The 26,253-nt window shown below is 48.0% G+C and overlaps 9 protein-coding genes across 9 annotated transcripts; 4 read left to right on the top strand and 5 right to left on the bottom strand.

Annotated features, from left to right (window-relative positions):
- The first annotated feature begins 127 nt into the window (after positions 1 to 127).
- Positions 128 to 2,233, top strand: CNJ03390 (expressed protein). The gene is made up of 4 exons (XM_024658005.1): positions 128 to 674; positions 736 to 797; positions 974 to 1,548; positions 1,787 to 2,233. The coding sequence occupies exons 1-3, from the start codon at positions 181 to 183 to the stop codon at positions 1,543 to 1,545; spliced, it is 1,128 nt and encodes a 375-aa protein (XP_024513635.1). The 5' UTR covers positions 128 to 180; the 3' UTR covers positions 1,546 to 1,548; positions 1,787 to 2,233.
- A 752-nt stretch (positions 2,234 to 2,985) lies between these two features.
- On the bottom strand, positions 2,986 to 5,149 carry CNJ03380 (cytoplasm protein, putative). Its single transcript, XM_567417.1, has 5 exons — positions 4,903 to 5,149; positions 4,746 to 4,841; positions 4,047 to 4,546; positions 3,483 to 3,932; positions 2,986 to 3,294 (listed from the first exon to the last, which is right to left on the bottom strand). Exons 1-5 carry the CDS (start codon positions 5,075 to 5,077, stop codon positions 3,175 to 3,177), a joined length of 1,341 nt encoding a protein of 446 aa, XP_567417.1. The 5' UTR covers positions 5,078 to 5,149; the 3' UTR covers positions 2,986 to 3,174.
- A 359-nt stretch (positions 5,150 to 5,508) lies between these two features.
- Positions 5,509 to 7,334, top strand: CNJ03370 (60s ribosomal protein l11, putative). The gene is made up of 6 exons (XM_024658004.1): positions 5,509 to 5,529; positions 5,589 to 5,601; positions 5,844 to 5,904; positions 6,012 to 6,234; positions 6,328 to 6,519; positions 6,598 to 7,334. Exons 2-6 carry the CDS (start codon positions 5,599 to 5,601, stop codon positions 6,644 to 6,646), a joined length of 528 nt encoding a protein of 175 aa, XP_024513634.1. The 5' UTR covers positions 5,509 to 5,529; positions 5,589 to 5,598; the 3' UTR covers positions 6,647 to 7,334.
- On the bottom strand, positions 7,179 to 10,316 carry CNJ03365 (hypothetical protein). Its single transcript, XM_024658798.1, has 5 exons — positions 9,584 to 10,316; positions 9,450 to 9,524; positions 9,001 to 9,389; positions 8,866 to 8,946; positions 7,179 to 8,815 (listed from the first exon to the last, which is right to left on the bottom strand). The coding sequence occupies exons 1-5, from the start codon at positions 9,767 to 9,769 to the stop codon at positions 7,468 to 7,470; spliced, it is 2,079 nt and encodes a 692-aa protein (XP_024514475.1). The 5' UTR covers positions 9,770 to 10,316; the 3' UTR covers positions 7,179 to 7,467.
- A 2,366-nt stretch (positions 10,317 to 12,682) lies between these two features.
- Positions 12,683 to 13,930, bottom strand: CNJ03360 (hypothetical protein). Its single transcript, XM_024658003.1, has 3 exons — positions 13,851 to 13,930; positions 13,649 to 13,797; positions 12,683 to 13,423 (listed from the first exon to the last, which is right to left on the bottom strand). Exons 1-3 carry the CDS (start codon positions 13,879 to 13,881, stop codon positions 13,367 to 13,369), a joined length of 237 nt encoding a protein of 78 aa, XP_024513633.1. The 5' UTR covers positions 13,882 to 13,930; the 3' UTR covers positions 12,683 to 13,366.
- A 141-nt stretch (positions 13,931 to 14,071) lies between these two features.
- Positions 14,072 to 15,583, top strand: CNJ03350 (integral membrane protein sed5, putative). Its single transcript, XM_567414.1, has 5 exons — positions 14,072 to 14,326; positions 14,378 to 14,743; positions 14,795 to 15,009; positions 15,137 to 15,388; positions 15,476 to 15,583. The coding sequence occupies exons 1-5, from the start codon at positions 14,092 to 14,094 to the stop codon at positions 15,500 to 15,502; spliced, it is 1,095 nt and encodes a 364-aa protein (XP_567414.1). The 5' UTR covers positions 14,072 to 14,091; the 3' UTR covers positions 15,503 to 15,583.
- A 1,800-nt stretch (positions 15,584 to 17,383) lies between these two features.
- CNJ03340 (expressed protein) lies at positions 17,384 to 19,891 on the bottom strand. Its single transcript, XM_567413.2, has 10 exons — positions 19,569 to 19,891; positions 19,379 to 19,496; positions 19,275 to 19,326; positions 18,984 to 19,201; positions 18,813 to 18,910; positions 18,482 to 18,742; positions 18,289 to 18,404; positions 18,129 to 18,209; positions 17,863 to 18,052; positions 17,384 to 17,795 (listed from the first exon to the last, which is right to left on the bottom strand). Exons 1-10 carry the CDS (start codon positions 19,752 to 19,754, stop codon positions 17,463 to 17,465), a joined length of 1,653 nt encoding a protein of 550 aa, XP_567413.1. The 5' UTR covers positions 19,755 to 19,891; the 3' UTR covers positions 17,384 to 17,462.
- Positions 19,892 to 20,664: 773 nt separating this feature from the next.
- CNJ03330 (hypothetical protein) lies at positions 20,665 to 24,430 on the top strand. Its single transcript, XM_024658002.1, has 4 exons — positions 20,665 to 20,751; positions 20,826 to 21,797; positions 21,883 to 24,035; positions 24,106 to 24,430. The coding sequence occupies exons 2-3, from the start codon at positions 20,844 to 20,846 to the stop codon at positions 23,299 to 23,301; spliced, it is 2,373 nt and encodes a 790-aa protein (XP_024513632.1). The 5' UTR covers positions 20,665 to 20,751; positions 20,826 to 20,843; the 3' UTR covers positions 23,302 to 24,035; positions 24,106 to 24,430.
- On the bottom strand, positions 23,392 to 25,258 carry CNJ03320 (hypothetical protein). Its single transcript, XM_567411.1, has 6 exons — positions 25,113 to 25,258; positions 24,443 to 25,054; positions 24,074 to 24,392; positions 23,947 to 24,020; positions 23,784 to 23,895; positions 23,392 to 23,733 (listed from the first exon to the last, which is right to left on the bottom strand). Exons 1-6 carry the CDS (start codon positions 25,223 to 25,225, stop codon positions 23,488 to 23,490), a joined length of 1,476 nt encoding a protein of 491 aa, XP_567411.1. The 5' UTR covers positions 25,226 to 25,258; the 3' UTR covers positions 23,392 to 23,487.
- Positions 25,259 to 26,253: the final 995 nt, after the last annotated feature.

Genomic DNA, 26,253 nt, shown 5'->3' with positions numbered 1-26,253 from the left:
ACTTGGCTAGTAATCTTGAAGATTACGTAACAACATGTTGCAAAAGACAGACGCGTCGCGTACCGGATTGTGGAAACGACGAGCAATCAAATCACTGAATCATCTCTGACTTGCGAGTTTCATTATTCTTCTCTGTTCTCTGTTCCTCATACCCATCCCTTGTTGCAGGCAAATCACACGATGTCCCACGAACTCTCACCTCTCTTCGACCTCGAAAATACTCCCGCCTCGCCAATCTCCCCTTCTCTCGCATCATCTCCTCCCTCTTTACCCTCCAGCAAACTCAAGCGCCTCTCTTTAGTCGCGAAACCGAGAACGTCGTCTCTTGATATTGAGAGGGAAATACCGGTATCCGCAGCTTATGTGCGAAGTTTGACACCAACAACGATACCCTCTACACCAACTAACAATCCTCGTCGAATCCGACATTCTGTCATCGGAAACCCAGCTGGAATTACATATTCGCCTTCGCCAGCCGGAACAGCAGGAAGACCAAGTGCAAGTTCCATGGGTTTGAAAAATGGGGAAAGCGTTCATAGTTCAAGGGGAGCCTATATCCAAAGTCCCTACGGGAGCTCGATCAACGTTAGACACGAGGGGGTCGAAGCTGACCGTCAAAGGGTCAGTGAAAGTGAGGAGTCACAAACGCTTGACCCTCAAACATTCATGAATAGGTGTGTTCCCCAGCACATTAGATTGACGGTTCCTTCATGCTGATTTCCGGTCTTTTAATAGACATGCCGATCTCTTACGACTTATTGCGCAGAAAGAACGTCGGGTGCACGAGCTGAGAGACGGTAAGTGTTTTAGTCGTTGTATGTCACGCTATATGATGGAGGTGGCGGCGGTGAGAAACTCGAAAGAAAAGGCGGCAGATACTTTGCGGGATTGTCTCGCCGATGTACTAGAACGACGCAGCAGTTGAGCGTGACGATGTGGTATTCGAGAGCTCTGCTGATCCTATTTTAAACAGAACTTCAACAACAAGAATCGTCCCTCGAATCACTCAAAGCCCAATGGTCCTCCCTTGTTTCACTTGCTGCACCATCCTCTGCCGCTCGACCTCGACCTGCAACCCCTATATCACCCTCCCGCCTGCGCCATCCTCGGACGCGCGGTAGTCTAGCCTCGACCTCAACATCCTTCTCCACCTCTGAATCAGTCACCCCATCTTCCTCTTCTCTCGCTACTATTGGCGGGTCTTCCACAAATTTGCACCGTCATTCTTCCTCCTCATCACGCATGCTCACCCAACCCAATCCCAGCGACAATGTCAACGGTGGAGGAGGGTTAGAAAAAGCCTTATCAGGTATAATAACCCATACAGAAGAATATCTCGGCCCCGAAGTCGTGCAAGGGGGAATCAAGTTTCTGGGTAACTTGTGGAAAACGGTGGGAGCTGCTGCTGGGGGAACTGTTCCCGTGCCGCCAATCGCAGAAGGGGAGGGAGATACACGAGGGAGAGAAGAGAAGTGTTTGATGAATGAAGCTGAGGAACAGGATGAAACGAAAGATCATTGCAAGTCCGACGGGTCCAAGTTTTGATTTGTGAGTGTTTGTGATCTGGTCCCTCGTTATGCAGTTCATCTATCCGGCTGTCTGTCTATCATGATTATTATTTGCCAGTCCGGGGCGGGAGCAGAATGCGATAAGGTAACTCTACCGCACGCAAAAATGTAATCTCGTGCTGTGCTGGAGACCGCCTGGTCCCAGGGCTTTGCCTTGTTGCCTATCCTTATCATTGTGTCTTGTGTTTTGAAGAATTGCCTTAGCTAATCCAATTTAGATCCGGCTTGCAAAATATGATAGCGGTTGCACCCTGGAAATCGCCAAAATTTCCCCGTCAAAATCAGGATCAGAACTATAGCCAGGGCCAGACGCAGACTCCAAATCTAAGCGCTTCATCCTTTCCATCCCCTCGACCGCACAGCACTCCTTGTCCATCTTCATCACCTTTGTCATCACCAAGCCAGAACGAAACCAAGCGTCGTGATTAATAGTGCAGAAGTCCAGGACAGGGAACTGAGAATGGACGATGAAGAACGTGAAAGTCTGCACTCTGGAGGTGGAACGGAAGAGCGATGGTTGGGTTATCATAATAAGGGGCTAGGAGCAGCAGGGCAAGGACGTCGGGATGATGGCTGAAGGAAAGAGGAAGTTGTTTTGAAGGTTAGGAAGAGTGATATCATTGTAAAGGGCATATTCTATTCTGTTGTATAAACGAATCACTGCGCATATCATCTTGCAATAAAGTGTGCAATCATCATTGTGAAAGGGCATTGTGTTTGAAATTCCGATGCTTGGAAATGCTCTGTGGAGATATGACGGCGAATTCCCTCATCCCTTCGCGTCATTGAAAGGGCACATAGAAAGGTACTTTCAAATCGTTCTATACAGTAAACGAAGCTCTAAAACGGGAGTGGACTGATTTTTCCCGTCAAGTACGTCAGGCGTGCGCATACGCATTTTTCTGTTTTCATTCTGCAGCTTCCGATTTTCCACTCCTTGCCTTCCTTATCTCCTTCACGTCTTTCGCTCATCTCTTGGGATCATCTCAAATGGAGCAGTTGGAAATGTCAAGCATGATCAGGATTACGTGATTTTATCAGTCACTCTACAAATCGGCATTTCCTTATCTTATCCTAATCGGCCGATCCCGAAATGCCGAGCTGTACGATCGGCATAACGGTTTCGTATAAAGAGTCGTGACCATATATGTAAATACACTTTACCAACCCAAGCTATTCTATAGGGAATGAAGCATGTATATAGAAATGTAAGAGAGTTTCTATCTCCGGAACTTTCCAATGAATATTTAGGTTCGGTTTAAATAATCCATCTTTAATGGATGTGTCCTATGAGCCACAGCGATGGTGCTGTTTTCAAGCGAAAGTCATCTATTTGCGCCATCAAAAGCGTGGTCCAATCCTTTACCCCAGGCAAAGGTAAGTCTGCTGAACTAAATCCTGAATACATTCATATCCATATTGTCTAACCTATATACAGTTCATCATTTCGTTATTTATATCACAGAAAAATCACAATGGGTCGAAACACTCGGGCCACTCTCTTGGCACATCTATGAAAGGTTCGATCTCACGTTTCGTTCTCTTCTTGCACTTGAGCTCCTTATTCTCGCTCCACACGCCCTCTTTTCTCTGGCCTCGCTTTCCTTCACTCATTACGCTCTTCGTTCAAGCGGCCCCATACAGCTTCTCCCGCATCGATCTCCTCTGGCGTCTTCCTTCTTGCAAAAACATGAAAATGTGAAAACCCGGGTATACTTTGGAGTCTCTACAGTTATTTTGTTAGCTTAGAAAAAAAAGATTAGAGGGAAGACCAAGGTGAAAAGGGGTATGGTGAGAGTGATGGGGTGACGGGTATGGTGAGAGTGATGGGGTGACATAAGGCAAGAGAAAGGATGAACAACAAAACACGAGAGACGAGAAATCATATCAGAATGAGAAAAGAAGACAACTCACAGGCGGATTAACAAACCACAAACACTCCCAACCCCTCTCATCCCACAGCCCCTTCACCATCCGCCCCACTTCATGTCCCCCTTCGCTCTCATACGTCACACCCGCCCAACGGCGGAGGGATGGACCAGCGTGGGTGAGGTCGAGGGGGTACCACCCTTCAGCCGGGGGGACGTGGGGCTCCGGGTGGGTGGAGCTGCGACCGACGGGGTTTTGGTTTGCCAATGCGGATGCGACGGAGCTGGCTGTGAAATGGGTGGGAGTGGCGGAAGGAAGCGGTGTAGGCGGTGTGGGAAGACCCTTGCTTTTACCTTTATCGTTATCATCACTGGAGGCAACACGAGGTCCAGGCAAAAACGGCAAAACACCGGTGAATCCACCCAAGCCTTCTTGTTCAATCTTACTCCATTTGATGGGATCGTAGTCTACCAAATCTGGGTGGGCTATGGGTACCTACTCGTTGGTCATCAACTTTGCTCATTCCACATCTCGTGGGGGCGCTGTGACAGCGGGTAGGTAGTGGGCGAGGGAAGACAAGAAGGTGGAGAAAGACTCTTCTCGACTCACTCTTGACCAAACACAGTAATGCCTCACCCCATACGGGACACAATACGGCCAATCATTCGGTAGTACTGCATACTTCGATTCATCAAGTCCAGAGGCAGGGTCGTAGCGGAGGTACTCTGGCTCATGCCCTTCTTCTACTTCTTCTTCTTCTTCCTTTGGTTTGCGATCGGATTTGGATTTAGATTTATTCTTCTTCAGCTTGGCTTCCAAAAGGTTCAATGACGAGAGGGAGACAAAACCGACTGAAGTGGGCGTCCCTGCACCAGAAGTTGTTCCCGAGTTTGGTACGCTCCCGCTTCCTGGGGTCGATGCTCCCGTTCCGGGCGTCGAGGAGGTTGAATGGTCAACGTGAGGCCGGTCCAAGCTCGTCGAAAAATCATACGTTCCCTTCATCTCCTCCTCGCCCGCCGCTTGACTGCCCCCGGCAGCAGCAGCAGCAGCAGAATCCGAGTTGACAGGGGTGTATGGAAACGGAAGTCGTGTTTGAGTGAGATATTTCTCTATCCGGGCTTCTATCAGCTGGCTGTTTTAGCACATGGCTTTTCTCTGTCTCTCTCTTGTTCGTCGTTCCAAACCAAAGGCGAGATGGGAAGTGAAACTAAGGGAAAGTGAATGGCAAGAGAGAGAAATGAGGGGAGCTAGACCGCGATCGATCCTAGTCCTACTTGGAAGAGGCAGAGACAGTGACAGTGAACATACCGGTTGAACCAAAGTTTGCCTTCATACTCTTACTCCACACGTCATACTTGTATTGCATCTCTTTATTCCGCATGAGCTGTTCTAACGTGCCCGTCTCTATTTGTGGTGTGGTAGTTAGTGCACCGAGAGGATGGATTGGCAGCAGATTCGTACTCACTAACGATTTCCTTGAGCTCACCCCACTCAAACATCCTGGGATAAGCATCGAGCTCTTCGTTGGTAGGCAGACCGGTAATCTCCCTGGGCGGCGGGTGGATGGGTGGGCCGGGGTAGCGGGTGTCGTTGCTGTATATCACCTGTGACATTTCGTTGCTGTATACCACTTGCGACATTGTGCGTTGTTATAGTGAAGGGGGGAGGAGGAGGGGTTATATAGCTCCGCGAATTGGTTCCTGCGATAGAAGATTCAATCGAGATAGAAGCCTGGGATAGAAGCCTACCCGTCCTTTGACTTCTCACGAAAGGAACAAATCTCATGACGCATCCAGCACCCGTCGGACAGCCCCGGCCACGTTGCGCCCACGTGGAAAGAGTGGAGGCATCCGATACCGGCCGCGGCACTCGCGATTCTGTCGGCGTTAACTGCCTGCGTGGTTGTCAAAGATCACTAACTCCGATGGCAATGGTGCCACACTCCAGGCCTTACCGCGCCGAGCCATCGGCGTTTCCGTGTTTTTGGCGTATTGGGCCGCCCTCGCCGTGGATGTGGCGGAAAGTGTGCGGTGCGTGGATCAAGTGAATCTTCTCTCTCACGCTCTCCTCTCTTCTTCACACATCAAGCTACGTGAGTAAATCTAATTCATATCTTGCCTTTGCATTCTCAACTCACACCAACCACTGTAGATCCTCCAAAATGGTACGTCAAATTGCTCCGCAGTCCACCCTTCTTTCGTCCCATCCCACTTCGCGAGAACATCAGTGGAAGAACGAGAATGAGAAAGTTTTGCAGCGCGAGTGAACAAGGGCGTGGAGCGTCAAGTCGGGCGAGAAAGGGAGCGACAAAATGCTGGAAGGGATCAGGATACGATCAGATGGGATGGGACTGGGACTGGGACAAGGAACTTTGGAATGGAGAACAACCGACTGACTCTCAATTAGGCCGAGAAGACTGCCGCTGTCAACCCGATGAAGGAGCTCCGAATCGAGAAGCTCGTCATCAGTATGTCCTCTTCTTTTTATCTATCCTTCGCGACTTGACTGACCCCCGCCTTCCCTTTCCCTCTTACTTCTCCCCTTATCCACAATGCATCCTCATGCCCCCAAAAGACATCTCCGTCGGTGAATCTGGTGACCGACTTACCCGTGCCGCCAAGGTCCTTGAGCAACTCACCGGTCAAACTCCCGTCACCTCCAAGGCTCGATACACCATCCGATCTTTCCAGATCCGAAGGAACGAAAAGATTGCCGCCCACGTTACTATCCGAGGTCCCAAGGCGGAGGAGGTTTTGGAGCGAGCTTTGAAGGTTAAGGAGTACGAGTTGAGGAGGAGGTTAGTGAAAATATTCATCTATCCATCCCATCCTTCCCATTGCCTCTCCCTGTTTTATCCCTGCTGAGAGCTTGGTGCTAACCCATTCTCTAGGAACTTCTCCCAGACCGGTAACTTCGGTTTCGGTATCGAGGAGCACATTGACCTTGGTATCAAGTACGACCCCGGAATTGGTATCTTCGGTATGGACTTCTACGTCGTCATGGGCCGACCTGGTATGCGAGTTGCTACCAGGAAGCACGCTGTCGGCAAGGTCGGTGCTTCTCACAGGGTCAGGCCTGAGCAGTAAGTTCAAATCTTTCCCTTCTTCAAGCCTTGCGGGGTTACTCTGGAAACGGGAATTGTGACTGATGGAGATGATAGGACTGTTGCCTGGTTCAAGCAGCGATTCGACGGTATCGTCTCTCGTTAAGCGGTCTAGCCCATTCTTAGGCAAGGGGATGTATTGCATTTTATGACCTTTCGACTTTTCCCTTTCTGTGGTGAACTCTTGATTCTGGAGTCTTTGATTTCTGGCTGGTTCTATTCTCTTCATTTCTTCTCATTTTCTTCCTTCGTTCTGAGAGCTTTCATCCTTGGACTTTCAACTCTTGATGTTGCTTACTCTTTATGCTAACGGCAGGTAGATCTATCTCAACATCCCTACCATCCAACTTTTAATTTCCCTTACGTTTCCTTGGGGCGTTGAACCGAACGGTGTTTATTATCTCGTCGCTAGATGTTCTCAAGGAGTTTCTTTCGCCCCCTCTCATCTCCCCTTTGTCTCTTACCTTTACCCTTTATCATTGCTCTTTTGTGTTCATCCTTCCATCTTCGGTCTTGCTCCTTGTCTCAACCTTGCGAACCCTGCGGCTTTGCCTCAACTCTTGGTATAGCTTTTGACAGTCCCAAGGCGTACCATGCTGTACATAAGATATAAGGCACACGGCGCAAGGCCAAGAGAGGAAAAGATGCTCGAAGAGAGGGGGCGACAAGCAGGATAGAAGACATGACAGTAAGAAAAGGACAAGCAGCATAGCGTGGAACACCAACGAAACGACATGCTTCATCAAGTCTTTACATGATTAAACCTCAAAATTACCCCTTCTCGTTTCCCAACGACAGCGGAGAGGAATTCTGTTTGTAATGAATGTTCAATTTCATAGAAGTTTTGTAGGCTTGGAGAGCCATTTTTAATAAAACATCTCGTGTTTCCGTGCTAAGTAAAGTCAGAAAAGTAGATGGGTAGATGACTTATTTGAAGTCAAACCCCATCAACCCCTCTAACGGCATACCATACCCAACGGACATCCCACCGTTCAACCCGACGCCTTCGACACTTTCTCCCGCGCCCCATGTACCGGCTTCGACTCCATCTCGTGTTCGTCCTGACGTATGTGAATGGATTTCTCCGCTCAGTATCGTCCCTTCTTGACGGGCATCTTTGTAAGACGTGCTGTCACCCCATATTCTCGAACCTCTGCTCGTCCCATGAAAGGATCTACGTTCGTCTCCATCTTTATCCTTCCTAACTGTAGCGCTGCCCCATCCTGCCCAAGGCTCAAAGTCCTGATCCATCTCCATCGGCTGATTAAACAATGTCGGACTATCATTCCCATTCCCATTCGTCAAGCCTTTCCCCGTGCCTGTCCCTCGCATACCGAAAACTTGAAGTTGCGATTGCGGCTGCGGTTGAGAGAGGTCGAAAGGAGGAGGGGAAGGAGCCGGACTACCATTTCGTGAATCCGCAGCAATCAGAGTCCATAAACTGGGTTTCCTAATCTTGCTCGGGATATACATCGAAGACATCGTACCTGGTGGAGCATGCGCATGCGCTTGGGATTGTGGCTGAGGCTGAGATGATAACGGAGACGGAGAATGTAGAGTGGAAGGTGTGTGGATAGGATTAGGGTTGTATCGTTGGCGGTTCTGATGTCCATTCATATTCGTATTGGTACCAGTATTCGGTACAAAGGGGGGAGTGGTAGTTATAGAAAGCGAAGGTCGGCCATGAGACGGTACTTGCGGCAAGTCGACGTCAGTAGGTCCCCCACTTTTCCCACCATTGTCGCCCCTCCGCCTTTCATGTCCCCCGTTCTCACCTTTACTACCCACAATACCAAACTGCCGTATCGGACTCACAGCCCGACTAAATGGATCGCCAGCAACCCCAAGCGCCATAGGGAACGTTCCTGCAGGCGTGCGTGGATACATCGGACTGAGCTTTGGCTCTCCATTTCCCCCTACATCTCCGAGAGGGCCGAGTGATGGGTCAGAAAGAGAGACTCTTCGGCCGTCTACCCAGCGCGGCCCGGTCAACGCGGCACTCAATGCTTGTGTGAGTAAAGACGTCGATGACGACGACGAATCTACTGTTGAAATAGAGTTGAGCCGCGGACCGGGAGGATAGGATGGGATCCCGTTCTCCGTACAGGCAGGACGATGCATGTTGGGTAGCTGGGAATTGTTGCGTTGGAACGGTTGAAGGAGGTTGGATTTAAACTGAGATTGCGGTTGAGAATGGGTTGGCGGTAAGTTGGCATCAGAAGTATCAGGGCCGACGTTCGTGGTATATTTAGAAGGACGACGTTTATACGGGCCCCTGTACTGATCTTAGCATACGACCATTTCATCGAAAATTATTAAATGCACCGTTTAATACCCGTCTTTCTTGGCTTCCGTGTGGAGTCGACACAATCTGGTAAGCCATATTTAGCGCATCTCTCACATGGCCTGCGTCGCTTGGTCAGCAGAGCGCGTACAAAGGGCTTGAACGTTAAAACATACCTAGTATTCGAACACTTTTTGCAGGCCTTCTGACAATGAGTACAGGCCACTCTCACTTGCGCCCTCTTCTTCTTCCTTTGCGTTCCGTTATCTACAGTCTCTTTCCTCAACCCCTCATACCTTTCTGAATCCTTCATACACCTCATATCCCCGTCTAACCCAAGAGAAGAAGCGCTCGACAAAGTCATATCTTTGGGATGAAGGTGGAAAGGGGAGTCCGTCATAGTAGTTGTTAATGTTGGCATCATAAATGTACTTTGACCGAGGAATGAAGAAGAGGCTTGTGGTGGTTGAGGATGAAAAGCATCGAGTTGAGGCGACGCCGACTTGGAGAGCTGAAGCCATGGTTGAGAGGCTTGTGATGATGCGTTGGTATCGGAAACGGGATTCTAAAGAGAAGTCAGCATTCTTTTATCGATTGACTCTTAGAAGAGCGCGGTCGGGCGTACTTGTTGTGGAAACAGAGGAGACAAACTCTCACTTAATCCGCCAGGAAACTCGAAGATCTCTTGCGCCGAATAAGGCTATCTCAAAGTCATCAGTCGCCGTTTAATGTCAATATCAGTAGTGTAGATGCACTCACAGCATCCCATGTAGCGACCATGTTACCAAAGTTGCCCATACTTTGCGTCCCCAGCAAAGGAGAGGCCGGCATCGAGACTGTCCCCCGCTGGAATGTACCGTGCGGTGGGCCTTTGGACAAGGATAGGCGATTGGGATTGAGCCCCGATGAGTAGCGGGGAAAGAAAGTTTGTTGTTTGGCCTGCATTTTTCTGTTGATAATAATAAGACGGCTAAAAGCTGCGATACTTGCTGCCGGCGGTTAATTCTATTTCGATCGGTCTTGGCCAGGCCACGATCAACAACCTAGGGGACAGATTGCTGGCCCACTGAGTATATCTGACTTACGTTGGTAAGCTTTTCCGAGAAATATAATGGGACCGTAAGAGGAATGGTATCGAGTATTGCGAGGGGCGGAAAATGAACTGATTTGATCGAGAACCCTTAGATATTTGCTAACAACTCCGCCCTTTCAGAATGTTACCATTCCTGTCTTACTCAATGACTCTATACGCCAATGTCTGAGTCGGCCTGATTCCATATCCTTTCTTCGAGACGTCTCCTTGAAGGCCAGACGAGAAAGGAAGTGAAGGGTGTTGACTTGATACGTGTGTGCGGTTCGGGGACGTTTGGACAAACCTAGGCATCTTAAACATCTGTAATTTGGTCAGGTGTAGATGATGGAGATGCACACAGGAAAATGGCTGTTATTATAAAATACTGAAAAAGATGCGAAAGAAAAGAGATGACGAGCTTTACAACCGAGAGTGATATTGACATTTGGCCCGAACGAAGTCTAAAAACGGCTGCTGTTCCAAGGCGGTCATGGCCGAATGCTAGCCCTCCTTTAATTAAATTATTAGCGGCAAGAATGAATTCGTTGGAGAAGACAACGAATAATAATGATAATAATAATGTACTCCTACAAATTGTGATCATGAAATGTGACAAATCGCCCAATGCCTCTCGAGGGCAATTCTTAAGGGTACAGTATGGCATTGATGTCTCAACGCAAGCTCAAATATCAAAACAGTGCCTTCTCTTCACAACGCAAACGAAGAGCTCATTGTGAGCAGCAGTCACTGCACGTCAATTGCGAATATCGGTCGTGTTCTGCTTGCGCCTATGCCTTTAGCTTTCTTCTATTCCGCTCTTCCAACCTCATACCATCATAGTACTCTTCATGATCATCGCGCATCTGCGCTTGGCCTTACTCCATTTTTATGACCTTCTTCCTTGTGCATAAGTGCTGGGCCGCGGGACGTCTTTCAGCTGAGTCCTCGAAGATGGGGCGACAGTTGCGAACGCTCGAAGCTTTCTCCGTGTGTCAACCTTTGTATACCCTTAGTCCGTATTGACCTGATCAAAGCATGACTGTAGCGTACTTGCTACCCTGGATGTACCACTCATGATCCAATCCTTCCATTCGCAGATCCTTTCATTCCCACAATGACAAAGCCTCAAACTCGTTCGTTGTGTTCACCCTTCACTATTCTACTTCTACCTACAATCTGAGCGTCCTTCTTTTACGAACACCTTCCTTTGACATTCGCTTTTACCGCTTTCATATTCATATCCCTTCTCCATATCAGACCCTTTAGAGAACGGCTCGAATTCTGGCGCTTCATAAATTACTTCAACTGGGCAGCCTTCGTTCAACCCCTCTTTCTTTCAGTTCGGCCGAATCCCTAAAATTGTTTTATCCGCTTCCTAATCGTGTGTTTATCCTTTCACCCTTGGCCTAAGATAGTTCTCGTCATTTCTTGACGACAGTTGGACAATGGGTAAAGGAGAATATGGAGATAGGTGAAGGGAATGAAGTGAATATATATATGAGGGCGGTTAGCGAGGGCCGAAGGTCTTTTTACTTACCATGATCCTATTCGGAATCAATTTAATTCAACCTGATCGTATTTCATTGGGATACTCGCAAACGAAGACGTTATTAATCATGCCTGGCACCAAGTTTGAACCCGGAAAGTGGCAGAGGGGAGGCGTCGCTCTTGATCGAACATCCACATCATCCACATCCCAAGCCTTCACATCTCAGGCCAGCGAGACACAAACACAGCAGGGTTCCCAGAAGGTCACAGACAGTTCATCTTCGTACGGCGACCCTAGAGCAACTTCCTTAAATCTGAGCTCAACTGGGAGATCTTCTACGTACAGAAAGTGGATAACGGAAGGAAATGAAGGGTCGTAACTGAAAGGATATCACGAAACATGTGCGAAAGAGGATAAAGGTAGTTGGGAAGACGAGGCGTCAGGGAAGGGAAAGTTTGTAGCGGAAGTCGAGTGTCGTACTACTAAGTTCGATTGTTATGCTAAACCGGTGCTACTCTTTGAAATGATAAGAAAAGGACAGACCCACCTCATACAGATATACGACAGCGTATGTGCCTACTGTCGTACCGTTGTGGTTGTCCCTTTGATTTGATTAAAATCCCATTGCCGTCCTTGCGAATTTGTTGATTCGTTCTGTCTTTTGCTCTCTCTTCCTGATGTCCCAACTCCCGCTAGACTGTCCATTGAATGCTCTTTGAGCTGCTCTCACCTTTTGCACCAATCCTGTAGACTACCATTCCTTCTTTCTAACTCCGAGGGTTAAAAATTTCAAGAAAAGCGGACTTGAAACAGGAGTGTAGCTTCAGTCGCATAACGGAAGAGGTGGGTAGGAATGGGTGTAAAGTATACAAAGAATTCTTTGCAAGATCCTGAATCAGCATATTTTCCCAATGACATCAAAGAACTTTTTGATCCACAATTCACATTTCCAAACACGCAAATCTCGACGAGACAAAATTGCTGACTCGAAAGTTCTCCTTAGGCAAATGGCGAGCTTGAAGAGCCAATCAGGACGACTCTGCTGCTAAGATCACTACGACCACTGCACTTCTGAAACTATATCAAAAGCGACAAAAACCCCCTATCCCAGACTTCCAGGATCGGTGATAATACCAAGACAGAGGTAGCTCGCCAATACAAGTCGGAAACGAGATTGACGTTTCTGGCTCCCTCTTCGGTTCCGTCCTTGACCAAGGCGTAACATGCATTGCAACGGGAAGACCGATTAATGAAGATAGAGGGAATAAGGGACAAGGCAGGTTATGTCCAATTGTCACATGATGTAGATTTATCGCACTAAACGTGATGTACCGGTGGTCAGCCACAATGGCTTCTTTAATCTACAGAAGGCTTCGATATCATGATGCGCACATATCTTGACTCGGATTTGCTATTTTATGACGTCGGATATCTTGTTCTCTGTCTTCCTGACTGTCCTCTTAATAGCCCATTTCTCTGTGATATAAGGCACGCGCACTTATGTCTGACTGTTGTAATTTCTAAGCAATTCCTCTAGGATATTAGTGAGTGCACCTTCTCAAGATTTATCAAGAAAGAAAAGTCGAGCACTTTAATGCTGGCCGGTCAGGAGATGTTCTCAATGAAAAGTGGTGCTTCTGGTGAAGCTCCAAGCGCGTACGCTGTACGCCTCTCCTCTTTCGCTCGATATGCAAAGTATCATAAGTTGTTTCTGTAAACAAAAAAAAATGAAGAAACGCTACCTGCTCCTCATCCACAAGTGCAGTACCCGTTTCGTCACAGTATCCTACACACATCTCCCTTTCCTTGTTATCTCCTACATCTTTTCTTCCAGTCCTCATCCTTCCTCTCTAACCCAACATCCATCCCTCTTCCTTACCCCAATCAAACATTAGGTGACCGTCTGTCGAGTCGTGCCGAAAGTAGCTGAAGAAAGAGTAAAAGTATGGCTGATAGGGAGGTAATTGGATGGGAGGGAGGATTAGACACGTTGATTATCTAATAGTTCCATGGCGGATACAGAGTTTCCTCGGATGACCTGTCGTAAAGACGTTAGCTCTCTGTTCGTATGCCCTCCTGACGGTGTCACTCTGCGCCAGCTATCACTCAGAACCTCACACTCCGAAGGATTGCGGTATTATTTGTGATAATCCGCCGTCCCCCTTAAGCATACTACTCCGGCCTGAAAACCTGGCTCATACATCCATCCAACCATCCATCCATCCATCCGCGCACTGGCTTTGTTCTCAGGAATGATACTCACCACCATGCCACAAGGCTTCCTTTGTCCTCCACCAAGCTCCTCAAACGCACTGTCCACGACCAAGTTCAAGAACATGTCGTAGCCTCTCAGAACACCGGAGATCTGACGACCGCCTTGGAGGTGAAGGAAGAGACGGCGGTCCATGAATTCTGCGCGCATTAGGCCGTCAGCCGTTATCCCTCTGATGGATGGCTTGACCCACTTTTAAGCTCTGGTTGGGATGCTCTGGACATTGTGACTCGTGAGTTGTTTTTTTTGTGGATGTCGAGATGGATGTTTTCGTTGGAAAACGAAGATAAGAAGAGCAGTAGGGGAATCTTCTATGGGAGTATGTATTACGTAATGACGCTTGTTGATGTGTCACTCCATTCTCTCTTTCCACGGCGGTTCCTTGTACTTTCATAATACACTTTTATTTTTGTACATATACATACCCACTGGAGATGGCTCCCAAAGACAGAACATCAGAGTTTCACTCCACACTCAATTCTATCAAGTCACGCTCAGCCCTCACCACCAACAGGGCAAAGGGCAAACAGCAAGATAGAGAGGCGAAACAGCCGTTGATATCGAATGGTCCAGGTCAGACTGGAGCGAAGAGCGAGTTCGGGAAGATGGCGGGTGGAATAGCAAAAGACATTAATGCGACGACGTTGAAGCTGCAAAAACTGGCACAATGTGAGTACGAGCGGAACTTGCATTGATCGCGACTCTAACATTCACCTCCAGTGGCTAAGCGCAAAACCCTTTTCGACGACCGTCCTGTCGAAATCTCTGAACTAACCTACATCATCCGACAAGATATTGCTTCTTTGAATTCCCAAATTGCCCAACTCCAAGCATACATCAAATCTTCCAAGGGGGGTAAGGGTGGTTCCGCCGCTTCGGGAAGTAAGGGGAAGGGCAACGGGGGGAAACAAGAGGAGGAGCATAACAGCAATGTGGTGATGCTTCTGCAGAGCAGATTGGCGAATATGGGAATGGGTTTCAAAGATGTGTTGGAATTGAGGACACAGAATATGAAGGCCAGTAAGGATAGAACAGAACAGTTTATGCATACCGCGCAGGGAAGCTCGGTGCTGGCTCCTGCTGAGAGTGAGTCACTTCTTCCCTCTTACCCTCTCTCCGCTGATCATCGTTTATTAGACTCGCTTCTGTTCAACCAGCCGGGAGATCGCAAAGGAAAATCCCGCGCCAACACGCCTACTCCCAACCCCAGCTCCTCCCTCTCTAACCTAGGTTCTAAAAGGGGAGAGAAGGAAGGACAGGACTTCCTGGCTCTGGATATTGATGGGGATAGAGGAGAGAGCGGGATTGGAATGGGAGGCGACTATCAGCAGATGCAGTTGGTCGAGCAGCAGGTGGGTTTTTTTTTCGTTTTCACTTGAGTCGTGTGAGACTCCTTCCCATGCCTGTGCCATCACCCCGCCTACGAAATCCACGCCCGATCGCTGCTTCGTCCACTCGCTTACACTCTCTCGTTTATAGGACACATACATACAATCCCGCTCCACCGCCATCGAATCCATCGAATCTACCATTGCCGAACTCGGCAACATCTTTTCCCAACTCGCAACAATGGTTGCCGAACAGCGCGAGACAGTCCAGCGGATCGACGCAGATACGACAGATATCGCCGCAAACGTCTCGGGTGCGCAGAGGGAGCTGTTAAAGTATTATGCGAGCGTGAGTAGTAATAGGTGGTTGATGTTGAAGATTTTTGGGGTTTTGATCATCTTTGTAAGTCCATTTGTTCTTTTGCTGTTGGCATTCTTTGTCCTCGGAATTCTTTGTTCTCGGAAGAGGAAGACGCTGATGGTGATTTAGTTCTTGGTGTTTATCCTTGTATCGTAATACCTCCCTGTCAATATCATTCATTTACTTTTATCATCTTTGAAGAAATCGTCTAATCGTTGTGTTTTGGCCCAGATATACCATGTATGGACTTTTCCCTCTTTTCATTTCTGATTTCTCTACCTTTTATCCTCGGGTATCGCTATCTACGTGCATGGTAATCTTGCTGGGTTTCCGGAGTCTACAGATCGTTTCTTTCTCTCGCCTCGGCATACTGAGACTAAAGAACTGATGGACTTATCTCAACGAGAAGATGTAGGTTTGTGGACGGTGGACGGGGAATACTACGGGATTAAGGGGCCATGAAGCTGCAATGAATAGTGACGCCTGAAAAAATCAACGCAACAGAAAGACAGATGATTCAGGTACACAGGGATAAATTGAACGTCAAAGGAATTATTTACGAATGTTCAAGGTATAGATGTGGACAGAACGGGGCCGTTCGACGACTTAGAATGGAAACTGAATCTGTTACATCTACATTCCATCGTCCTCGGTGATGGAACATAACGAGTACATGTAATGCTGAGCAAGACGACACATCATGATTAGGGCAAATTTACTCATTTCTCGTGATACCTTCGCATTTTCTATCCAACTCTACACAATGCGCGCCCCTCAACTTAATCAATAGACCTCATCTCTTTGAATCCAAATTTCCTCCCTCAGACCTACCCTATCAACCTCACGCTGGCCGGACCCTCAAGAACAATCTCGCCCCAGCCTTATTTTTTAGTCGATTGCGATCCTTCTCGTCCTTGTCGAGGACTAGATCCAAATATACTTCCCTCAGTATCGACATGCCATTCAGAATCGGAAGTGTTCACATCGTTTGTATTGTGGGTGGAAGCTTGAGATTCTTGGGTCGCCGTCTGAGTTACCTGAGAAGTGGTTGGTCCCGAGATGGAAGATTTACTAAGAAATCGATGACTGACTCCACCGGGGTGCCATTCTCCAGGTGCGAATTTTGAACGGGGCATCGTGAAATGAAATGGAGGATATATGGCGTGTTCTATCAAGCGTTTTCGAGGGACCGGGCTGACTGGGATTTATGCAGTCTTGTATATATATATATATATCTTTTTATATCTCTCGTCTCTTCCACTCTATGTACTGGTATCGTTATGATCGTCGTCCTCGGTACAAAGAACAAAAGACTGACCTTCCCACTACCATTTTCTTCAAAAGTCCCGACAGTCAGCTCATTACTCTTCTTTTCAAAGTGCAAGTACTGAAAGAAACAACCAAGGAACAGTTATGGCCATATAACTCAACTTGCACAAAGGAGAGGAACCTGGGCCAGATCTGCAGCAGACATTGCCTACATATGTGAGGTACTTCATCCTGCAGGAGAAAGATAGATCTGAAATGATAAGGAAGACATAATGTATTCGTAGATAATCAGAAACCCCGCCGCTGTAGAGAAAGGTCAGGATGTGAGCAGATCTTCTCGAGTCACTCTTCATCGGTTGATTTTAAGGATCTGTCTCAGATCTTAAACAACGATAGCCTTGCCTTCGAGAAAGCTTCCCATTCACCTTTGCAACTTCGTACGCCGCCTCTGACCTTTTGTTTTCCCCCTTTTCTTCGTTTACATCACCTCGGGGACCCACATTACCCATCATCCAACATTATCCCAAGCGTTCTGAATGCTTTTGAAATTGGGTGCATGAAAACGCTAGTAGAAGCGAAGAGATGGGACATTAATTGGGGAATACGTCGAGATAGAGAGGAAGAATGACGACGGCGCTGCACACATGGGAGACTGGAAATGGCTGCAGTTTATATCCTTCTCTTCTTTTCTATAGTCATCGAACAATTGCTATGTCAAACCATAAAGCCTATAAAGCTCTATGAAAGCTTTGCTGCAAAGTTTACATAGACCATACCATCGAAAGATTTTATTCCTACCTGCAGTGCTCAAAACCAATAGAGTAATTAATATACTTACAATGATATATCAACCTCTACTTCCTCCCTCCTCTAATCTTCCTTCCTCTACTCTCTCTTCCCTCTGCTTTCCAACTCCACCACCACTTTCCAACTCAGCTCTCCCATCCAAATCCTGCACCACAACCCCTCTACCTTGCTCTTCCTGCCTTTCCCTTCTTTCCAGCTCTTCCTTCTGAACCGTCCCCGGTTTCGGGAGCATACCAAAAACGTTAAACGCCAATAGGAACCAAGTGATACCTACTGTGATAGCGAGGACGCCTGTGGAGGGCATGTGCTGAGTGCCGAGGGAGAAGAGAATCAGAGACAGACCAGCGCAAAGAGCGAGAAGAGCACGAATTACCTGTTAAAGCTATCAGATTTTCTGTCCAAGATGGAGTGAGTGTAGTCTAGGAGAAATTAAAACTTACACGAGGAATCCTCGCCTGACCAGGGGCCAAATCCTGATGCGTCAAATCCAATATCGCCATAAAGATGATTGCAAACCCAACACCGCTACCCCAGTACCAATGTACTCCGATCTCGACTTCGTCATTGGCCACCATTTTACCAGAAGCGGCCGATGCAAGGATAAGTGCGGCGCAGAGAGGCCAGTGAAAGCTAATCCCGGGGTTTGATTAGCCAGAACCATCCAGGGAAGGTGAGGGAGGGGAGAGGAGGAGAGGGGGGAACATACAAAGTGAAGCATATACCGGAAAACCAACTGTGTCGCAAAGCGTGCTCATATTCGGCGCTAGGTTCGCTAGGGAGCATGTACCTATTGCAAGGATACGCCAAGCCTCGTCAGTTACTCAGTGACCATATTCAATTTTCAATAAGAAGAAGAAAAGACTTGCAGGTAATTGATTGCCCAAGCGACCATGAGACCAAGAGCAGCTTTTCCATACTGGCGGGAGACTCCAATTTCACCCTTGACCGCCGTATAAACGAGGTTCATCACCATCTCACCGAGCTACATCCATCATTCAAAAAATGAGCTTTACCCACTAACAAGTCTATCATCCTGGAAGCGAGGAGGAGATTACTCACCACAATAACGACGAAAGCTCCCAACCTTTCCACTGCATGCTCAATATTGGTCACCGGAACCTTATACGCCTGCGGCAAATCGGGCATCCTGTGCCACCCCTTAACTCCCAGGCCCTTCTTCCCCTGTGCCCGACGTTGCTGGAACTCATATATCTGTCCGCGGATAGCTAGCACAAGAAGGTCGATACGGCAGACGTCGACGACGATAAGAAGTGTGGCGAGGACGATTTGGGCGGGGCGGGATGTTACCCAGATGAGAGGCTGATTGAGATGTTTAGAGGGGTTATTCCTTGAAACGAAGGATGGGGAAGAAAGAAAAATTACGACGCACTAGAAGGAAAAACATGGGGATAAGGACGGCGACTGCTTTCCAGAGATGTGCGTTTCTGAAACTGGGTAGTTTCCAGGCATAATACAGCAGAACAATCACTTTTGTGCAACTATCAGCTTGTAAAAGCGAGGAACGAGATACAAAAGAAGAAACAGCCAAACCCAAACTCACCTCGAGTAAGTTTGATAACCAACCAAAACGCCACGGCGGCCCGTACAGCCGAATGATCCACCGTCTCTTCCTCCCCTGTAGGTTCAAGCTCAATGGCAGAAGCGTTGGCGGTATACCCAATAAGAGTCATCATGCCGATCAGAATCCAGAGTCTGTGGAGAAGATCGTCAGTTCCGCTTTGGTTTGCGAATTTTCGAGCTTCTTCCCAGACACTCCAACTTTGAACGAGGGTCAGCAAGAGTACAATTATGATGCTAAGGGTACAGTTGTGAGATTAAAGCTAAAACTTGCCTTGGCCAAAAGGTGAGGATGAATCGAGCTACAGAACGACCTCCAGGCTCCTCTGTGAACAGTCAGGCAACACAATTCCTGCGATTCGACGACTCTAAACTGACCTATGGCCGCATCAGCCAGTTGATGGATAATAGCTACGAACAACAGATCAAAGAACAGTTCAAACCGAGGCGTTTCACGAGAGATGGGTTCTCGGTGAATCTTGCCCCCCTCAATCCACTGTACAACGTCGGTTAGTAATCGTTGACAATTGAGTTTGAATACCACAAAAAACCAGAACGTATGGCTCACCTGCCTGACTGTAAGCGGTCGAATGAGTTCCCTGACTCTCAGCGGCTTCCACTCCTCTTGAAAATCTTCATGAAATACTAAATGATTCTCTGTGCCATAAGTTCCTCGGCGCTGCAAACCTTTGACAGAGTGATGTCTCTGGGGAACTGACGTTGCAGGCGGTGATGGGCGGCGATGTTCTGTCATTGCTATTTGCGTTCTGAGTCGCAGTTTGCTTTTCTCTTGTCGTCAGGGTTCAAGAGACAAAGATAAGATCTGGAGAGGGTGAGATAGTTATGGCGCATTAGAGAGACAATAGAACAGGAAAGCGGGTTGAAATTAATAATTTATTCACTGTATCAAACAAATGTATATCTTGGCGTGGGAAGTGATCTTCTAAATTCGGCAAGCTGATCTCAGGAACGTCAAACGGGACGCAATCTCATTTTCCAGCCAATAATGCCAGTCTGAATAATCGAAAAGATACGATTCCCAATTCATCATGCCAAAATGAGAGACAAGGCTGGGAAGTTCCATTTGCTGCTGGCCCAAACCGGCACGATTTGGGCGGTTTATGATTGCAAAGACAGGCCGAAATGCCTTTTTGCCCAGCGGGATCCAAGGATGGTGTGCCTTGATGATGTGATGATGTCATTATGAGATAACGAAACTCAATGATCAGCATGGGGCTTAATTAATCATCCAGTTTCTCGCTCATTTTGGCGCCATCATACTGTTATCACATCGCGGTCTTCAATATCCGCTATATCAGAGACTGACATCTTGGAGTTCCCAGTAACATAACCAACCCAAGAATGTCGAGATCAGTGGCCGAAGAACAAACCACTGTAACACATCCACACTCCAATCACGCACAGATCGCAACCCCCTTCCCATCACACACCCCCGCCGTGTTCCTCATCTCCCATCTCCCCGGATCACGCTGACATACACACAACTCGAAAATACTCCATCTTCGTATCCACATGGCCTATGCAACCGCTCTCTAACCTTTGCTCTTTTGCATGTTTCCGTCTTTTCATCTTGCTCTGACCCTAGCAGCCCCAATTACTCGACTTTACAATTGATGCGGTTTAGGAAGAATTGATGCCTAGGCACGAAGGCAACCAGGTCGAAGCATCGATACACCTCTCGATACGACTCTCCATCACAAACCCCATCACGGCCATTTCATGCATGCCAGGTACGTCCTTGCCTTATACAACTGCCCAGCCAATGCCTTCAGTCTTATCTCTTTTCTCTTTATAATATCGCCAGCATAGGAACCCCACCAACATGGCACCGCTTGCGAAGACCCAACTAAAAGATGACGATTCCAAATCTCTCCCTCGTTCGCGCTCCTCTTACTCTTGCTCCTCCACAAGTGCAAGTTTTACCACTGAAACCGAAACCGGGACCACCGAGACCGGCTACCCAACTACCGCAGTGAGAGCCACCAGATCAAGGGCCGCATCGCACCACGTCTTGGGACAACCGTCATTGTCTTCCCTTGCGGGGTTGGTAGCTGCTTCGACGTTGGCGAGAGCAACGGTCGACGGTGAGGTCCCCGAGAATGGGAGTGGGAGTAGGACTAAACGTCTTGAAAATGCTCTCGCAAATCTCCCTTGGGCCGAACCTCCTCCTCGGATATCTCCTTTGGCTTCCCCTCTCGCTTCTCCTCTATTCCTCCATTCCCCTTTACCTCCTTCGCCTCCCACTGCTACCTGTACGGATGCAACCACAGCAACAAAACTCTACCCTTTCCTTACCCAAGATCCAAGTTCAATTCAAGGTACTAAACGTTCCTCCGCCAGGTCCACATGGTCGGGGTACAGCGGTACGGCTGATCTGGCCACACCAACTGTGGAAGACCATGTTCCGGACAAGGACGTCGATGTCTATGTCAATGTAGGTGTCGCTGGGGAGAGCGTAATTGTCAATGGAAACGATGTCGAGAAGCAGGACAAGAAGTCTATTACTTCCGGATTCTCCTTGAATTCATCCACATCCAAGTCAACAAAATCTGCAAAGTCAAACATCTCGACCAAATCATCAAAACGAAGCTCAACGATCACCCTTGGATACATCCTGGCCAAACGGTGGGAGATGAAAAAGTACGAAGAAACCAATGCGGCCTCGACCCGCAAAATCCTAAAAGGTGAAGACGCTGAAAGGGAAGATGAAGGAGATTTGGAGATGCTCTTAGGCCGGACAGTCATCCTGGAAAAGATGCTCAAATCTGGTAAACGTGTGGGTCCTTTTCTAACCCACCCCCTCTCCCTTGCTTCCGCTCTTCTTTGGGTTGAAAACTAATCATCGCCGTCTTATCTCATAGGTATCGCAACACTCCACAAAAAGCTCCAAAAACTCTAAATCCCATAATAAGAGGACCTACAAAATCTCGCGATTCTCTGTATCAACCCGCCACACCCGCACTCCATCACCACAATTTTCATCATCTTGCACTACCACTGGCGATAGTCCTATAAAGCCACATCCACCTTTTTTTGTCCCCTGGCTTAACCACCAAACTTGCCCTACACGATCATCCTTCTCCAACCCCTCCGGGGACCGTTGTCTTGTGTCCCAGCTCCCTTCTACTCGTTCCTCCTTATTACCTTACCCCCCATCGATCAATCACACAAGCAAGGAAGATGATAGGAGGAAACATTTCTCCACGCCTCCCCTTGCAAGCTCGACTCGCTCAAGTTTAAAGCAGCAACATCGTCTTCAACTTCAATATTCAAGAAAGCTGGAAAGGATGAAAAGCCGGGAGGATGTGTTCACCGAGTTAGGGAGCGATGAAGAGGGGGACAATTCTGGTCCTGGTTTTGGATCATACGGACAATCACACCCCACCCCGCATTTCAGTAGGAACAGCGATGAAGCTACGAGGAATGGGCTCGGGATATCGATACCAAAAAGAGGGAGGGAAAACCTGTCAGGGGTAGGAATAAGTATAAGAGAAGAACGAGAAGGAGTAATCGTATTCCCCGAGGAAATCGATGATCTATTAGTCCCACATGTTACACCATTAAAAAAGGGACATGGTCATGATCGAGGTTTTCAAGGAAGGAAAACTGGTCCAGGGAGGATGTTTATGACTATGTCAGAGGGCAACACGAAAACGAAGTCCAAGGCGGATGGGAAGGGATTGAGAAAAATATTGGGCTGTACACACTCGGATGCTTCTTCTCCTTCTCTCGGGCAAGGGGCGCTATCTGAACAGAGAGAAGATCACGTTGATCGCGGGTTTGGTCTTGGTCTGGATTTTGGTCTTGATGGTGATGTTAATATTGGGAAAGAATTATTCTCAACTGCAACTGGCGAGTGGACTATGCGCCTAGGGAGAAAATCAAGGAATTTGAAAGATGAAGATGAAGGTGAAGAAAGGGGAAGGGAAGAAGAGAGAGAAGAAAGAGCAGCGCCACGTCCTCGACAATCCCCCCATCTAGGCCATCGATCCCCCAACTGGCAAGCGCGTCAATCCATCTCATCATACTTTCCCACCCTTGCTTGGGATTCTATTGTCCATGAAGAAACCCGAGCTTACAGTGGGAATGGGACGCCGGGAGAATGTGTTCGGGAGGGGGTTCACACCGGATCTGGTGTTGAGCAAGGCCTGAGACGAAGAGGGATCTGGGGCAGGAAATGGGTTGTGGGAGTAAGTGTAGGCGTGGGAGTGGGAGTTATTGTGATTATTACATTGTTGAGTGGGTTGCTGGGGAATAAAGAAGATGTGCAAAAAGATTAAAAATCCTACTGGGCTTACGGAGGAAGGCGTTTCGCTATCTTGCTAAGGAACATGACTGATGTGTATCGTACGTATTTTATCCACATCATATGACATGTATTCTATCCGGCTTCTATAAAACAAAACTCCCCATCCAGTCCAAAAGTGGGTTGCGGGCCGAGCATGTTCATACATTTGACATTCCCATTACCACCACCCTTCAAGTGGATTCCAGTTCTCCCCTTTCACAGCATTCTCCAAAATCTTCCAAACCACCGTCGGCTGATCTACCTGCGCCATGTGCCCAGCATCTGGGAAACCATACAGCGTTACGGCGCCTCCGGGATTATGGACGATACCTCTGAATGCTGTTTCTGATGGCTCCGCCGATGGGGGAATGGTGATGGGGGTTTGGCGGAATGCTGAAAGTTGGGAAGAAGGGATACGGGACATCTAAACAAAAATATTAGTTGCAAGGTGGCAAGAGAACATTTTGGGCGTACCCAGGCGAGTGAACCTTCATATGGGAGGATAGTGTCATTCATACCGCTGTACACAAAAATGCGGGTGCCAGCGTCGATGACGGCAGGGAGGAGGTGGTGTGCAGCTTGCATACTGTGAGATGACGTGTTAGCACGTATCCCTTGAGGCGAGAATGGAACTTACTTGTCCGCATTAAGATAGAAATACAAGCTAGAAAGGCCCAGGAAACTCCAAGTCAAATGAGACGGGACACCAAACTGCCGCTCGAGTTAGTGAGCGATCTAATGTTGGTATGCAAATGTACACTTACGATTTCCTTCATCTCATCGCTGTTCATCAAAGCTCGCAAACTATCGTTCCACCACCAGCAAGTGTCTACTGGCCAGCAAGGCGGTTTGCGACTGTCATACCTGTCTACCCTTGCGTCCTTCCAAGTCAACTCGAATGGCGGTGCGCAATATTTAGCAGCCTCACGTCGGAGCTCACGAGTGGAAAGATGCGAGGTGGATTCAGACGTGAGGAATGCAAGACGGTCAAGGCATGGGGTAAGGTAGGATTCAAGTGTTTCACAAGAGGAGGAAGGAAGGATTGCTGGAGGGGTGTAGCAAAGATGATGAAGGTTTTGGTATCTGTTGGCTTGATTAGATTACGAATGCAGACTACGAAGGGATCAACTTACATGACCGTCATGACATCGCCAAAGGGATTACCCAGTACTAACTGATCAATATGCTTTTTGATCCTGGTGGAAAACATCCCTGCATTCTGGTTCCTACGTAGCACAGTCGACGCCATGTGAGCGGCCGTTGTTCCTCCATATGACAAGCTGCTAATGATCAATGGTTGATGAACAAACTGAGGGAAATGGTGAAGCAAAGCTTGAAGAAAGTCATCAAAGTCTTCAGCAGCGCCAGCAGACGAATCATGTGGTATATGGGAAGTAGTGTTGTAAGACCATCCGGTAGGAATCGGGTATTCGAGGATCAAGAGATTGGCATGATCTGTCCATGGGTACGGTGCAGGCGAGAGTATAGTCCCTCCTTCGGGAGTAAGCTGACATGGTCCGGCACCAAGGAAAGGGTAATCCATCGCACTTCCTCCCGGTCCACCTTCAAAGTAAATCACCAGCCCGTTATTTCTCGCAGATTCCTTGGCCTCAATCAGGGAGAAGAACAAGTTCCCGCCTTCAAGATGCACATATCCGGACGTGATGGGATGCGATATGGAGCCACATGAGAGCTCTGATTGAGAAGTAATGGAGAGCGGTGGCAATGATCGGCTAGTCTGGGATCTGCAGACAAGATGGAGGTTAGGCGCCGACACGCCAAGCAAGAGAGAAAAAGACGTACCCCAGTAACCAACCAAGGAATGCAGCAATTTGTGCTAAAAGGTACATACCGCTCATCAGTATGCCACGCGCTCTGTCGTGAATATGTGGGGAGGACAGTCCGCTGAACAGCATGAATGATGATTAGAGAATAAGGGTAACCATCTTCGTTACTTTTAATCATTTGAAAAGAACCTGAAAACAGCTTCGTCACCGATCAGATAAGATTGCGCGAAAAGAAAGCCTCTGAGGTTATAAGCTGAAGCTCCCAAAAGAGTTGTGGGCATTGAATATTATCTTCATATCAGGCTTCGGTATTTGAGATCTTCGAGGAGCTTTTGCGCATTCATACCATCATGTAGGGTACATAAGTTGAGATTTCTGACATGCTAATCTGACACCATCGTCTTTGAGGATTGATGGTGGGCAATTCACATAGAGAAATGATGGAAGATGCAGGCGGTGGTCCCCTAACCCGTTTATGGCGAAAAACACATAAAAATGGCAGATTTTTGGGCCAAAATATCATGCTCCGACTTCGGACTTCGGAACATCTTCAGCCGCCATGGCGCTTATTTTGACTCTGGACAAACACGTTACATAATCAAAGTCAAACGGCCCAGCGGCCATGTCCGTCGTGGTTTTCTTTCCCTCCGTCCTTCCTGCTGTCGAATGCCGAATTCTTGTATGATCGATTGCCACTCGCTTGGCGGTGCTTCGGCGCTCACTGTTGAACCTTTTCTGATGCTTGATGCGTCAGCTACAGATTAAATAACTATGAGAATGGATCCCAGAGAGTTGTTGCTGGCTGGTGGTTAGGGAGTGCAGACCACGTAATTGTCGTGAATGCTCCAAAGTGTGGAAGGGAGAGAAGAGGAAGTACAATCATCGCATTATTGTTGCATGTTGCGTCTATACGCACCGGCTTATCGACGAAAGACCGAAGGCCGAGCTGCAAACAATTGGTTCTCGCGGCACTGCGTTAGGCTCACGATTCCTGGTGGGCCGCCGGTACCACAGATCGTAATGTAAGCCTCCTATTATAGCAGTATTTTTCGAGCCTCAATTGCGTTGGGATGAAATACATAAACGCGCATTCAGCAGGGATGGCCATGGGACCGGTGGAAGAGTTGCTGGCAATTGCACATGAATTGCAGGTCACC

The sequence above is a fragment of the Cryptococcus neoformans genome, assembly GCF_000091045.1.
Source record: "Cryptococcus neoformans var. neoformans JEC21 chromosome 10 sequence".
In the NCBI taxonomy this organism is placed as follows: Eukaryota; Fungi; Basidiomycota; class Tremellomycetes; order Tremellales; family Cryptococcaceae; genus Cryptococcus; species Cryptococcus deneoformans.
The sequence above is the reverse complement of the archived record's forward strand: the minus strand, read 5'-3'. Positions and strand labels throughout refer to the sequence as shown.

Bases quoted from the DNA above. Each gene is read 5' to 3' on its own strand.
- CNJ03320 (XM_567411.1), bottom strand. From the start codon at position 25,225: ATGCTGTTCAGCGGACTGTCCTCCCCACATATTCACGACAGAGCGCGT. The intron at 24,393-24,442 runs GTAAGTTGATCC...TCAAGCCAACAG, and splicing joins GGCGATGTCATGACGGTCAT to ATACCAAAACCTTCATCATC. The intron at 23,896-23,946 runs GTAAGTTCCATT...GTCATCTCACAG, and splicing joins TTCTATCTTAATGCGGACAA to TATGCAAGCTGCACACCACC.
- CNJ03380 (XM_567417.1), bottom strand. From the start codon at position 5,077: ATGTCGCAAGTGGTATACAGCAACGAAATGTCACAGGTGATATACAGC. The intron at 4,842-4,902 runs GTGAGTACGAAT...CACCACAAATAG, and splicing joins TGAGCTCAAGGAAATCGTTA to AGACGGGCACGTTAGAACAG. The intron at 3,933-4,046 runs GTGAGTCGAGAA...ACCAACGAGTAG, and splicing joins ATTACTGTGTTTGGTCAAGA to GTACCCATAGCCCACCCAGA.
- CNJ03350 (XM_567414.1), top strand. From the start codon at position 14,092: ATGGCTCCCAAAGACAGAACATCAGAGTTTCACTCCACACTCAATTCT. The intron at 14,327-14,377 runs GTGAGTACGAGC...ATTCACCTCCAG, and splicing joins GCTGCAAAAACTGGCACAAT to TGGCTAAGCGCAAAACCCTT. The intron at 15,389-15,475 runs GTAAGTCCATTT...ATGGTGATTTAG, and splicing joins TTGGGGTTTTGATCATCTTT to TTCTTGGTGTTTATCCTTGT.
- CNJ03360 (XM_024658003.1), bottom strand. From the start codon at position 13,881: ATGTCCAGAGCATCCCAACCAGAGCTTAAAA. The intron at 13,798-13,850 runs GTGGGTCAAGCC...TAATGCGCGCAG, and splicing joins ATCCCAACCAGAGCTTAAAA to AATTCATGGACCGCCGTCTC. The intron at 13,424-13,648 runs GTGAGTATCATT...TCTTTACGACAG, and splicing joins GGAAGCCTTGTGGCATGGTG to GTCATCCGAGGAAACTCTGT.
- CNJ03330 (XM_024658002.1), top strand. From the start codon at position 20,844: ATGGCACCGCTTGCGAAGACCCAACTAAAAGATGACGATTCCAAATCT. The intron at 21,798-21,882 runs GTGGGTCCTTTT...CTTATCTCATAG, and splicing joins TGCTCAAATCTGGTAAACGT to GTATCGCAACACTCCACAAA.
- CNJ03365 (XM_024658798.1), bottom strand. From the start codon at position 9,769: ATGCAGGCCAAACAACAAACTTTCTTTCCCCGCTACTCATCGGGGCTC. The intron at 9,525-9,583 runs GTGAGTGCATCT...ACTTTGAGATAG, and splicing joins TGGTCGCTACATGGGATGCT to CCTTATTCGGCGCAAGAGAT. The intron at 8,816-8,865 runs GTGCATTTAATA...AGATCAGTACAG, and splicing joins AGAAAGACGGGTATTAAACG to GGGCCCGTATAAACGTCGTC.
- CNJ03340 (XM_567413.2), bottom strand. From the start codon at position 19,754: ATGACAGAACATCGCCGCCCATCACCGCCTGCAACGTCAGTTCCCCAG. The intron at 19,497-19,568 runs GTGAGCCATACG...GACGTTGTACAG, and splicing joins GACCGCTTACAGTCAGGCAG to TGGATTGAGGGGGGCAAGAT. The intron at 18,210-18,288 runs GCAAGTCTTTTC...TCCTTGCAATAG, and splicing joins GCTTGGGCAATCAATTACCT to GTACATGCTCCCTAGCGAAC.
- CNJ03370 (XM_024658004.1), top strand. The intron at 5,905-6,011 runs GTATGTCCTCTT...TGCCCCCAAAAG, and splicing joins AATCGAGAAGCTCGTCATCA to ACATCTCCGTCGGTGAATCT. The intron at 6,520-6,597 runs GTAAGTTCAAAT...TGGAGATGATAG, and splicing joins CACAGGGTCAGGCCTGAGCA to GACTGTTGCCTGGTTCAAGC.
- CNJ03390 (XM_024658005.1), top strand. From the start codon at position 181: ATGTCCCACGAACTCTCACCTCTCTTCGACCTCGAAAATACTCCCGCC. The intron at 675-735 runs GTGTGTTCCCCA...GTCTTTTAATAG, and splicing joins CCTCAAACATTCATGAATAG to ACATGCCGATCTCTTACGAC. The intron at 798-973 runs GTAAGTGTTTTA...TATTTTAAACAG, and splicing joins GGTGCACGAGCTGAGAGACG to AACTTCAACAACAAGAATCG.